General features: G+C 39.7%; 1 protein-coding gene across 1 annotated transcript in view; it reads left to right on the plus strand.

The window, feature by feature from the left end:
* The window catches only part of ARHGAP6 (Rho GTPase activating protein 6), a 234,975-nt gene that overhangs the window by 214,496 nt on the left and 6,768 nt on the right, over positions 1-13,711 (plus strand). The window contains exons 10-11 of the mRNA XM_081124879.1: positions 1,417-1,514; positions 12,545-12,816. Of these exons, the coding sequence (XP_080981005.1) occupies positions 1,417-1,514; positions 12,545-12,816 (370 nt within the window). The remainder of the gene's footprint in view (positions 1-1,416; positions 1,515-12,544; positions 12,817-13,711) is intronic.

Raw genomic sequence — 13,711 nt, forward strand, 5'->3', positions numbered from 1 at the left:
ACAAAGAGATAAAGAGGGCTCTAACTTGGATCGTTGCAGTTGGAATGGAAGATAGAGGAAAGAAGTAACAGGCATTATGGAGATAAAATCAAATAGATCTCCTGGCTCTGAATGGGGAGAGGAAAGGACACAGAGAAGCCTGAATGCAACCCACATTTTGCGTTTGTGAGACTAGGGTTTGGTAACATCATTAATAAAGATTCAGGATAAAGTAGGAGGAACAAATTTATGAAAGGAGGAAAGCGTTTTGTTGCTTTCTCATCCCTGTTTTCATTAATAAAATTGTTTCCAGCTTCTCAAAGCTCAAGAAGAATTGAGTTCTGCAAGAGACAGGCAAATTCTCCCACCAACCACTTATTCTCAGAAGACTTGTCCCCGCAGTTCTCAAGAGCTTTATCTCCAAGCCCCCGTGTGAGAGAATCAGACTGAAATTTTTCTCTCAATAGTTTGAATTTCCTTTGGTTGAGCTACCAGCATCCACAGCATAGAAAACCTTTAGAGCCGAGTTGTCTTTTCTTGTAGAACATTTCCACATGAGTGATTTAGGATAGTAAGACCATCTTCTAACGCACTGTGGGTTAGGCTTAGAGAAACATGAGATGCTCATCTATAGAACTCTAGCAAATGCCTTGTCAAATTATGAAGTGAGAAATTTAATTGTTAATGGATCAGGATGCAAGAAAGGAGTGAAGACAAGCACTGAATGATAAAATGACTGTGCAGATGTAGTAGTCTGCATTTTTTGAGCGTTTACTATTGTCCAGGTACTATTCAAAGTTTTCCACATATAATAATAAGTCATTTAATCACCACAGCAACTCCTTGTGGTGTGTACTATTATCTCCATTTTACAGATGCAGAAACAGAGATGTAGGAAGGTTATGTACCTTGCTGAAGGTGCCACAGCTAGTAAGTGGAACTAGAACTCAAATACAAGCTGTCTGACTCAAGGACCTGTCCTCTTAATAAACTGATTGTATGTTCCAGAACTGCCCAAGACCATTGTAATTTATGCCTATTGTCTTGGCATAAATATAAGTATGAACTCTAGAAAGTGTCCCCATTTGGACGATAAATTATGAACACCATTTCCCTTAACTACGATATTTTGCTTATTCAAAGCCAAGACAAATCTAGTCTGGACAACACAGGCAGCCAAGTGATTAGGCTGTACCTCCTGTCATAAGAGGGGTGACAATTTGGATTAAATATGACTATTTGGTAATCACCCAGTTTGCCCTAATAATGAAACTAGCTGTATGGGTTGGTGGTATAGGTTTCGTTTTAACAAACCAATCACTCTGTTCTCTGACGACTCCTAAGGCTCTGTTTTATGCTGTAATAAAGTTGCCAGTGGCCATGGTCTGACTCTTTCTGGAATGGTTTTATTTATGCCTTAACATTTGGCCCCTCCAGGTTTCCCCGGACCTCCAGAATGAAGTGCTGATCAGCTTGCTGGAGACCGATCCTGATGTGGTGGACTATTTACTCAGAAGAAAGGCCTCCCAATCCTCGTAAGTATGCCAGTTTCTAAAGCTGCTTGGAGATTTCTGTTTCCATTTCTAAAGAATTAGAAAGGTTTACATAACTCCATGCAGGGTGACTTGAAGTGGAATTTGGGCAACCGGCACAGCTGATCAGTCCACCTAGCTAGAAACTGCTTCAGTCTTACCAGTCCACTTATTGAATTACAAACTGCTTTACAGGATTTCTTCATTTTCATTTTTGCCTTTTTCGAGTCCCTGGAGGTCCTTTTGATTGTGTTTATCAGGAAAAAAGCACCAAATCTCTGGCAAGAAGCTCAAGGGCCTGACTATGAAGCACATCAATGATTCTCCTTCCAGAATTCTGATAACTGCTCTTAGGGGCCCGTAAGGCTGAGCCTGCATGAATCTTATGTGTGTAATTTACCAGCATGAATGATGCATTACCAAACCACAAGACAGGCCTCAGCTAAGGCCTAGGTGCCCATTTGAAATTAGAGGTAGGCACCCTCTTGACCCCCCTGCCCTTCATAGCTAGCATCCTTTCGATAAAAATACACGGTGGTCTCCACATGCACCCATGGTTGCAATGAGTCAAATGCAATCCATGCTGTAGGCTATGGTTTGCCACCATTTTTGCCCCCAAAGTAGGAGCACTACATTTTTGCATTAGTCAGATTTTATGGTTAATTGCAGTCATTTGCTACAGAAGCTGAGTATATGGGGGGTACTGAGCATTTGGCAAATCCAGTTAAGGGGATAATATTGCATTGTTACTAAGAGCGATGTTGCCACCATGACACCAACCCTTACATTTGTGACAGGAAAAGTTGTTATCCTCTCATGAAAGTATTATTTATGTTGTGCTTTTAACATATCGAATTTCAACAATTCTAAGACACATTTTCCCAATGTTTTATCATCCCTGAGGATGAGATTCACCTTGTAGTCAATGGCATGTCCTAGTTTAATTCATAGCTTTTTTTTTTCTTAATCGTATATGAAATAATGGTATGTCCTATTCAGTAATATCTTAGAAACATTAACACATGTTAAATTGTTCCCTTACATTGATGCCAAATTTGATGTGTTAATTTTCATTTAAAACTATTTCATATACAAAAATATATTCTTTAGAGAAATTTGGTGAAAAGGAATTCTACATTGTTCAGGCCTCCTTTCCTGGGTCATTACGTTAAAAGCCCTGCTAAATTCAGCTTCACACCATCTCCTGCAGAGCAGGGAAGAATTTTTAATTGGCTCATCCTTTCAAGTACACTTTTGAAAATCCATCTCTATGCTGATCATTATCAGGCCAAATTCTGGTTCAAGTAAGACATTCTGCCTGGATTCAAGCACCAAGAGCCACAACTGAATAAAAGTATACTCAAATTATATAAAATTGGCTGACATTTCATGGTCTTGCTTTTCATATCAGAGAATTAGGTTCACTTAAAATTTTCCTCGAGTTTTAACTGTCATCAAGGTGGAAGTTCTAATTTAAAATAGCAAATGGCTTTTCTTCACAGTGTAACTTGCATCACCAGAATTTTAATGAACTCACTTATTTCCCTCCTCTGTGCAAGAAAACAGACATGACGGCATTTCTATTTGTGAATCCCTCATTAAGCTGCATTTATAACATTTCATGGGTACTCTGCAGGAAAGCTACAAAGCACACCTAAAAAACCACTTATTTTTGACTTGCCAATTTTCTGTTATTATATGGCATTTGAAAATATATAAGCACCATACTTTGAAGAATGGTTGATAATAGTTATTTGTATGTGTTTTGCAAGTATGTTCTTTGCATATAAATGCCAGAAAGTGAACCTTTTATTCTTTACTCTTAGGAAAATGAAAAAGTGTACATATTAAGCCCATCCCAAGCTGTACAATTGTCTTGCCTCTTCTTTTCACTATCTCTGTGAAAATAAGAATTGTAAGGTCTAGGCAAGCTTACCCTAGACCATGATCTTAAGTGAGTGTCAGGGCCTCAAGGAAAAAGAGGTGAGCTCGTGGGAGCCCTGTGGATGTCAGAGACTAGCATTATCAAACAGAAAATATTTGAAGAAGACTTAGTAAGTAGGAGAAGAGAGTGTTTGTTTTTTCCCCTCTAGGTATAGGCCAAGGAGCATCCCAGAAAGTTGATAATATCATAAAGAAAATATGCATAAATTAATAAATAGATATTTATTTTTAATGACCTTTTGAGGCTTGAGAATCCTATCCTTCAAATCTATTCATGCCTTAAATGCGTGCTTCTCAAACTTTATTGTGCATACAGATCACCAGGGGGATCTCGTTAGAATGCTCTTTCTGAATCAGTAGGTGTGGGGGAGGGAACTTGAGAGTCTGCGTTTCTCACAAGCTCCAGATGATGCTGTGGTGCTTCTGGTCTGTGATCCACACTTTGAGGAGTGAAAGCTTCGTATATCAAGGCATCTTCTTTTTTTTAAGTCAAGGTGCATCTACAATATGATTTCAAAGAGAGGAAGGGAGAGGGAGAGAGAGACAGAAATATCAACCATGAGAATCATTGATCCGCTGCCTCCTGCACGCCCCTACTGGGGATTGAGCCCGTAATGCAGCATGTGCCCTGACGGGGAATTGAACCAGGATCTCCAGGATCATAGGTCGATGCTCAACCGCTGAGCCACGCTGGCCGGGCTCAAGACATACTCTTGACTTTAAGAGCTTGCAAACTTGTTGAAGGAGGCCTACAAGGGTAAAAATAATAGGAGGTGTGTGATTAAGGATGTCACAGAGTGCAAAAGGATATGTGCTAGGGCATCGGTTCTCAGACTTGCCTGCCCAATATGAATCACCTGGGGAGCTTAAAGAGCAGCTATGCCTGGCCACCACCCCTAGATATGCTCACTCATTTGTTCTGGGGTACAGTCTGGACATTAGGATTTTTAAAAGCTCCCCAAGTGATTCTACTGAGCAGTCAGGTGTAAGAATCTCAGGCTTAGATCCACCACAATAGATACTACATATTTATTATCCCAGTGGGTGATTTTTGACATTAAAAAGGGGTCTTTGTGTTGACAAAGGAAGGGAACCAATGTTCTATACCATAAATCCATGATAATGATAAATTATAGTTGTGACAAATTATAGTACTCCAACTGCCAGATGGTGCTTGCTACATTGGTATGTCAATTATTGATCAATAGCACACCCCTGTACAGTGTAACACGCTGTTTACAAGCTTTGGATCCAGAGTCAGATCGCCTGAGTTCAAATTTTAGTTTTACTGCTATTAGCTATGTGGTCTTAGATAAATAAATTCATCTCTCACTGTCTCAGCTTCCTCATCTATAAACTATAAAAACTTTATAGATTTGTGCTATTAGAATAGTATATATATTTTTTATGAATGCTAATGATTACTATCATGTTACTTCAAATTTCACCATTACATTCATTTACAACTACTTACCAAAGACTTAAGCATCACTCAGTTTTACCTTGCTCCCCAGGAGATAGCAACCTATGCAGGTAATATGGCACAAGAGAGACTCCATCCACGTTAAGTAGCGCAGTGTGTAAAGGCAGCCCGCCTGCACATGCCTGATCCAGTTGGCATCAGGATGATGGTGCTGGTTCTGGAACAGAGAGAGGGGTGAGGGTAAAAAGGCACTGAAGTGGGGCCACAACCTGCTCACACTAGGCCAGGTAGATTTCAGAAGGGACTGGAGGTGATTGCACATTTGCAGGTGATGAGGGAAGAGGGCCTGGTCAAGTCCTGGCATAATGAGAATGGTTAGAATCTTGTTTCGAAGGCTTTGTGTAGGAAAAACTCAGCTAAAAGTTGGAGAGCTAAGCTCTAAAAGGTAAGAATTGAAAGGATGTGTGAGAATACGACAGTGGGAAGCAACAGCGGCTTCTAAAATGACGGCTTCAGCGCAGTGATGCGCAGTCTCCCTCGTTGTTCTCTCCCGGCCCTTCGTTGTTGTTTTTCCAGAAGCATCTGTTCTTTGCCATCAGTTCACATATACCTAAAAAAGGCTTCAGATTCCTGTGCCCCACATGGAAACTGCACAAGGTTTTATTTGGCGTGGAAAAGTAACTTTTCAAGAGTGTAGAACCAAGAAAAAGAATGTATTTATTATAACTTCTTTCTTGAAAGTTCAAACATTTAGTGATACTTGGGAAGTTAATGTTTTGTTTTGGTGTGAATTTTTCTCTTCTTTATGCAACAGTAGAAAAAGGATTCATTATTTTTTTTTTTCTTCTGCTTGTTTACTTACATTTTTGGCTTTAACCAAAACAGAATGCCAAAGGGAGAGAAGAAGAGATTTATATTACCAACAATGCAATACTTTAGGTTTTCAAATTGCTTGTCTGGTATATTTATTAGAATGATTTGCTATTTTCTTCAAAGATACTTAAAATAAACCCCTCTCCTTTGATTTAGGGATGTAAGGAAATAAGGAATGGTAATGGAAGGTAAATCAAAGAGGACAAGGTACATTGAATGCAGGTATTTGCAACAGAACAAAGGTGCCATATCAGCGCTGGGACCAGGGTGAGCAAAGGGAGGCAGGCACTCACCTAGGTGCAAAATTTAAGGGTATGCTAAAAAACTCACTCATCAAAATAAACAATATTGAAATATAATATTGTTTAAATCAAAATTAATACCAAAAATCTATTATGAACAAAATATCAAAACATTTTAAAAGACGAGTGCCAGGCCAAGCTATACTGGAGCCTGAAGCAAAAGGTGCCCCTGGCTTAAGTGAAAGCAAGTCATCAATGTTCTACAAATATATTTCTTCGTTTATCGTATTTTCAACTGAGAGGACTGCTCTGTTTGACAATTTTTCTGGGCCAAGCGCCAGTCTTAAACAATTTTTAATTAAGTTAACCAAATTAAAATAATAATAAAATTCTGTTTGGGCATAAATAAAGCTTTTAAACTTAATATAATGTTGTAAGTTGTAATACACCTACTTTTCAATTTTTCAACGGCTTTAATGTTCTGGGAAAAATAAATCATTAAAGAATTAAATAAAACCATAGATACCTATATGGTATACAGGGCTGAGTAGAGCATTTTCCCTACTGTATTATGGAAACAAAATTAAAAAAACACACAAATTGAACTACATTTGGGCAGAAGACTGATTATGGATGAACCAAATCTCTCTAATTTCTACATTTCACTGTATTTAATTCTGTTAGTGGCCTTCACAAAGTTTTTATTGAAATTGCTCCCAAAATAGTAAAACCAGTGACCGGCCAATCAGGACCATGGATGAAGACCCATAGTTGGCTCAAAGGATAAAATTTCAGAACTGGAAAAGAATTGTTTTGTTGAGTTGGATGTTCCTCCTGTTGAATAATAACTCTATCTTCTTCCTGATGGAGGAACATTAGGCTTTCTCATAATTTGAAGGCATCACATTTAAATTATCAAATATTTATTTTAATCTTTCAATGATTGTCATTAAGAAAGTCTTCCACAAAACCATGGGGTGTTAAAAGATGGACTATAATTTGTTTTCCTTTTATCGGGATTTGTAAAAATCAAAACAGTTCTCAGGAAATTTTCAGAGATAAGAAATTAGACTTTACCAGTATCGTATAATAGCAAGGAATCCTATTGACTGGCAGTAGCTGGTGACATCAACTGTCATTTTGTTTCATTCATTGGAAACTGTGAAACATTAACCACATACACACACTTCACTCCAAGGAGATTTTTTAGCCAGACAATTATAGGAAAAATGTATATGGAACAGAGAATTCCATAAAGAAAAGTTCCAAAAAGTATAAATGTACCTCCTATAGAAAGACAATTCAAGATGGAGGGAGCATTTATCACATCACCATTCTTCCAGCACCTTTACTGTGATTCACAGCTTTTTTGTAAACTAGCAAGATATTAGTTGGAAGACTTTATCAAGTATACTGGAAATAAAAGGAATAAAGTTAGCATTGTTTTCTCTTCACCTGTCATAAATGCCTCCATATGCCAGGACTATTAAGAGGGAATTAATATGAGCTAGAAATGAGGGGAGAAATTTCACCAAAGCACTGGGCAAGTTCTAATGTCCAGGGTGCTAGTTTCATGTCCTGGGAGGGAGTTTGGATCCATGTCAGCTTCTCTTTGGTAGGATGCCTTTGGCCCTAGGATTCTGCATAAGGGATGCCTTGCAGAACTGAGTATGATTAATGTGAAAATCCCCCATAAATCCAGAGCTGCTGTGGCAGTGGATTCCTTTCCCAGTACAATTAATAGTGTCTGAGATGGTTATGTGCTTGGAGTTCCAACAGACTGAGCTTTATCAGTTGAACCACTGAGCCAAGAATGAAGCCAATGCAAGTTTGAAATCTCCAAGGATGTTTCTCACTGGGGTAGCTCAGCAAGGAGCTGGGCTGGCCACATCCGGTGATTGAACCGGAGTTTTCCATTTACCTACAGTGTTTCCGGCTGCAGTGCAGGCCTGCCCACAGTGCCCTGCCAGCGTGTTTAGACCCTGACATGGAAGGACCAGCTAAGGGTGAGAAAGTGATTCACTCTCCATGTCCATCTCATGCTTATTTGATTAGCTGAGACTAGCCATGCATGCTGTGGATGGTCCTGGGGTTTTCAGGTCTCGAGGAATCCATCCATTCATGGAAGCAAACCCATGTCAACTGGCAACCTACCTACCACATTCCCAACCTCAAATCCATTAAATTCCAAGACATATAAAAAGGGGCCACTATGTGCTTTAAAACTCAATGAAATTACACTAAAATTTCTTAAAACTCTGAACTGCCTATGTTGTAGTGAGAATCCTGAGTAGTGAATAAAATAGTTTTGTTATTAATTAGTGGGCTCTCATGTGGAAAGACAAGTCTTGGATTATGGGTTCTTAGGCAAACTTGGCTACTACCTTGCTGACCTCAGTTGTGGTCACTTTAATGGCTTGACATAGGAGAATGAACCAGAACAGCAGAAAAAGGCAAATTGGCCTTTCCTGTCCCCCTCTCACCTTATCATGTTCTGATCAATAACTAAACTCCATTCAGTCATCTGGACCTTGCTGACTGGAGCTCACTGGTATGGGCACACGCTCCCTCCTTCGCTCGGCTGTGACCCCAGCCATGTCAAGGTCTAGGCCACAACATTTACCCCCACTGTAAGCCAGTATGGAAAATTGGGCCATTATTTGTGGTTTCTCTCCTGATTTGACTTAGATCCGTAGCCTACTGTCTCATGTGGCTTGAGGAATGAAAGATAGGTCTGGTATCAGAGGTTCTCATGCTTCCCGTGCATCAAAATGACCTGGAGGGCTTTCTGAACACAGTTTGCTAGCCCTGCGCCCAGAGATTGCCTTTCAGCAGGCGAAGGCAGCTTCATGGGCTGCAGCCTGTGCAGCCGCACAGGACCGCGCACTCAGAAGCAGCCCACGCTTGGCTTAATGATCTGCTGTCACCATCTTGAAATTCTTAATTTTTTAACTTGGGGCCCTGCATGTTCATTGTTCACTGGGCCCCATATATTACAGCCAGTCCTGTCAGTAGATCCAGAATGGAGCTTGAGAATTTGCGTTTCCAACAAGTTCCCAGGTGAGGTGGTTGCTGCTGAGGCAGAACCACCGAGTGAGATTTTGCAGAGTCAGCCCAAAGAACAGAGGAAAGTGACAGTGGCTCCACCTCTTCCTCTCTCACCCCTGCTTGATAAGATCCCATCATAACCATGAAAATGGAGGAAGAGAGAGTGTGGCAGTTTCCATTACTTTTGTTATTGTTATTATCATTCTTGTTTTATTTTAACCAAACTAAATGTTCTCATGAATCATACTGCCCTTTCAGTCCCCCCAACAATTAATGTAGGTGTGATTTCCCTGTCTGAATGTCAGTCCAAAAACAATTTATTCAACAGCTTGAAAAAATATGTAAAGTAGAACAATATTGTGGTAAGTAACTTGAGAAACTGGAGACAGGAAAACAACGGGAAGAATGAGAAGAAGAGATGCAGCTGGGGTGTGAAACACACAGAGGTATACCAGAAGCTCCAATACACCAACTCGAGTGGAGCCCCAATTCCTTGGAGCCTTTTAGTACCCACTGCAAAGAAAGAGACATTATTATTACATGATGCATGGTTCCAAAGGGTTAAATAGCCTACTTGCTTGGTTGAAACCCAAATGTCCCTAGTACTGAGACTTCAGAGAAACTTCTCCCATAGGGTATGTTTCTTTATGCACGTAACTGTTGCCTGAATCTGCGACTTAAGAGTGTTTTGTTGAATGTATTTTCTTCTGTACGTTTTGTAAGACAGATGAGCAAGACAGGAGACAGAACTAGGGGGGTCTCCATGAGCTAAAATATGAGATTTCCAAAGCTTTCCTCCCAATGTGAGGAGCCAAAAAGGTATTTGTAGCTCTGATAGTTATTTTGTTTTGGCTAATGAATTGACGTGACTCTTTAAAACATCCCATAAAATAAGGCTTTATGTACCCACTATTATTGATATAACACCATGACTGATTCTTGTTGAGGAGACAAGATGTTTTCACTAATGACTAGAAAAATGTTAACTAAACAAGGAAAACAACTGAAATTAGTCCAGTAATATAATTTCTAGCCCTGGTCAGAACATAGAACCCTGATTCTGAGCTGAGCTCCATGTAGCTACCAGTTCAACACATTCAATGTTGTTCATTTTCATAATCAAGTTTCCTTACCCAGAGCCAAGCCCATGATAACACACAAGTGCTCAGTTGTTTTGTGTTCTCTCCACTAGAATTAGGGAGACGCTTTTCACTTTGATTAGATTTAGAGGATAAATAGTTTTCTTCCCCACTTTCCAGAAAAAGTAGTAAGTACCTTTTAGTTTTTCTTCATTCATTGGAGGCCTAAAGTTTCTGGAAAATCATCTTCATGGCTGTCCTCTGGCTCTTTCCCATAAATTGTTTAAAGAGGAGGCAAGGAAAGGACTTATTTATTCCATGTGGATAAGATGTTCCCTCAGCAAAAGTGCTCAAACCCCTGGCTGTCTCAGTGACCAGCAACACATGTCACATGCAGAGATGCTTTTCTCCTGCACACTAACCCCTGCTGGAAACCAAGAAGAAGCAAGATCCCCTGCAAGCACCCTTCCTCCATGTTGCATGCTCAAAACCATTTGGTTAGGAAAGGATTACTCAGGCAGGTGTTTACCTTCTTTAAGGTCACAAAGGATTTGTTTTGAAAAATTAAAACAAAAGCAAGCAAAGGCTAGTAAAGAGAAGTAGGGGTGTGTGGGAAAACAGAAGCAGGATCTGGAATTTTTAATCTGTCATCATTTCCCTTCAAGATGTTGTCAGGGCCACTATTTTGAGGAAGGTAGAAAAAACAGGTGTTGACAGGTAAGACTTCGAACAGTCTTTTCACGCTCCCGACATTCTCATTTTCCCATTCCATTCACATTTTCACCGTTATTTTTGTTGCTGTGATAATTCGTGCATATATAAAACATAATGGATATGCTAATTAGTATGTTTTATATCAATTTGTAAAAAGAACTAGTGCCTTGTAGAATCACTTTAGATGTAGTTAAATGCAATGGGCACTAGTTATGGTCATATATTTATCTTTTCAGCCATTTTATACTTGAAACTATTCCTGCCGGTAGCATCATCATCATTATCATTACACTAAGAAAAATTGTCCATAAAGCCATAATAAACTTTGCGTAAAGTTTCAATCATAGTTTCATCTGTATTATTTTAAATTCAGAATATTGAGGAAAGTAAAAGTTATCTACCAATGTTTCCTTACTTAACAGATAGTGAGCATCAGACTTTGTTTTACAGCTGCAAAGGTACATATATATACACACACAAAACATATGCTCATATATACTGGATTGTGTAAAATCTGAGGTAAACTTTTCCAAATAGCCTCAGGGGCTTTAGCCCTACAGTAAATACATATTTCAGTCGATACCACAAACAGAATAAGTCCTTAAAACTAAGATCTGGGCCACTTCTCCATCAACAGTCAGGGATGATATAGTGACTAGAATCTCATTTGACTTAATGGTATCCCCTGGCCAGAAAGAATCACTATAATATCAAAATATTCACCACAATCAATTTAATCAATTGGTTGCTATTACTTTAATAAGATAAAAGATTCATTTAAAAATATGAATATTTAATTAAATGGATCTCTTAAATTCAGGATCATTGATGGTTGCTACATGTACTTTTAGTAAGTGAAATGCTCTATTTTAAAGATATCAAATGTGAATCCCAAGTTACTTCTTGTTAAATTAAATGTCTTAAAGGTCCTGAATAATTTGGCCAAGTTCAGCCTATGTCTAAATGTCATGTTTATTATTTTAATCAAATATGCATAATTTTCTGATTTGCCTGTATTCTGGAGCACACACTTCCGCACATATAGTCATGAATATGGTTGGTTGATCAAAATAATGACATTTTAGCCTTTTGGGTTTTTTTTATAATCGGTGCCCAGTGGTGACCTTTTTTCTTTTTGCACAGTTTGTCCATGACTCAGTTCTCTTTTCAGACATTTCTGTCTTTGTAAAGCCTTTCTTCAAATCATATTTCCGACAGGATGTCAGTCCCTTTTAAAATTATCCAATGAGTACATTTTGTTCTTCTTGCCCCAAACAGAATCATCTTTTCTCTTTGACAAAAGCTTTGTTTCTTTCTGACATTTTAAATTTTTTTACCCTTTTCATAGTTTTTAGCAACCTTCCATGGGCGTTCAGACTTTAACTTGGAAATGAAAGCTTTAATCCAGGCATTGCAGCAAGGCCCATTGGAGCAGACAGGGATCCATCGCCTTCATCCTTCCCCTCCCTTCACCTTGACATTTCTAGTAGGATCTGTTGAGTTTTACTGTCCTCTGCTGGCAATTTCATGGAAATGCTTTCACCATATTGATTTAAAAGTTTGGGGACACTGCTCTAAAGGTCTTTTTTTGTTTGTTTCAGCCCTGTGCTCATGCATTCTCCTCCTGTCATTTGTGTAACGGTCACATTTTTTAATTCGGTCGCTAATTGTTAGCACACTCACACACTTGTAATTGTCTCCTTGTGCCAGAAGCCCTGACATGCTGCGGTCAGAAGTTTCCTTTTCGGTGGGAGGAAGGCATTCGTCCACAGATTCCAACAAGGCCTCCAGCGGAGACCTCTCCCCTTACGACAACAACTCCCCCGTGCTGTCCGAGCGCTCCCTGCTGGCTATGCAAGAGCCCGGCCCGGCCCCGGGGGGCCCCGAGCCGCCGTGCCGAGGACAAGAGCAGTACGCGCTGGGGGGCCACTTGCCATCACTGAAGTCAAGGGAGAGTTCTCCTGGACCACGGCTTGGAAAAGGTAACCGGGACTGACTGCGGACGGCGCGCGCCCGAGGACCCTCTGCCTCCCTTCCTGGTTCCCGTTCCGGAGCTCAGTTGGCCTTTACTGAGGCCCTGGGAAGAGGGCGTGGCGAGCCCAGCCACCGTCTCCGAGGCTCTGGGAAGCGGTCTCATGCCCAGAGAGGGACCCATATTCCCAGCTGACTCTTTTCCTTCCAGCATCCCAGGAACTTTGTGTGTCCTAGAGTTTGGGTGCATATTTGCTAAGTCTAAGATGTTATCCAATTACTGCTGTTACTTTTGTAAAGAGAACAGGCTGAACCTACTGTATAACAAGACATCGTGTTCCAGGAAGAACATAATGTTAGTCTCCAGGGAGATTAACATTTTTAGGCAAAATAAGGGTTTCATGGTCAAATACATTTGGGAACTGCTGGGTTAACCAAGTTAATGGTGTCTATTGTACAATTTCTCAAACTCTTAAGAGTGCTAATGGTCACCATTGAATTTCTGCGGTGGGAGGGAGAGTGTGGTTTGCAGCTTTTCCCACATTTATTTGACCACTGGATGTTTGGTTGTTTTTTCCCTCTACAGAGTAATTCCTCAGGGTCAGAACTCAGCAGGATACTCTTCAAGTAATAATTGGAAGACACAGTACACATTTTTGCTACTTTATCTTAAATTTATAATTTAATCCAAAGAGCCACTCTGAAAGGACTGTGTGTGTGTGTGTGTGTGTGTTTAAATCATAGCATCTTTATTTTATTTTACAAATATTCATGTCAAAAATAATTTTAAAAACTGATGAAAGCAGTAACCCATGCTCCCATCAAGCATTAAATTTATTTTTTAAATGTGAAACTTTATTTTCCTAGTTTTTGTTCATATGCATACATAACAGTTTTTACACATAA

Source organism: Miniopterus schreibersii (assembly GCF_964146895.1).
Source record: "Miniopterus schreibersii genome assembly, chromosome: X".
Classification (NCBI taxonomy): Eukaryota; Metazoa; Chordata; class Mammalia; order Chiroptera; family Miniopteridae; genus Miniopterus; species Miniopterus schreibersii.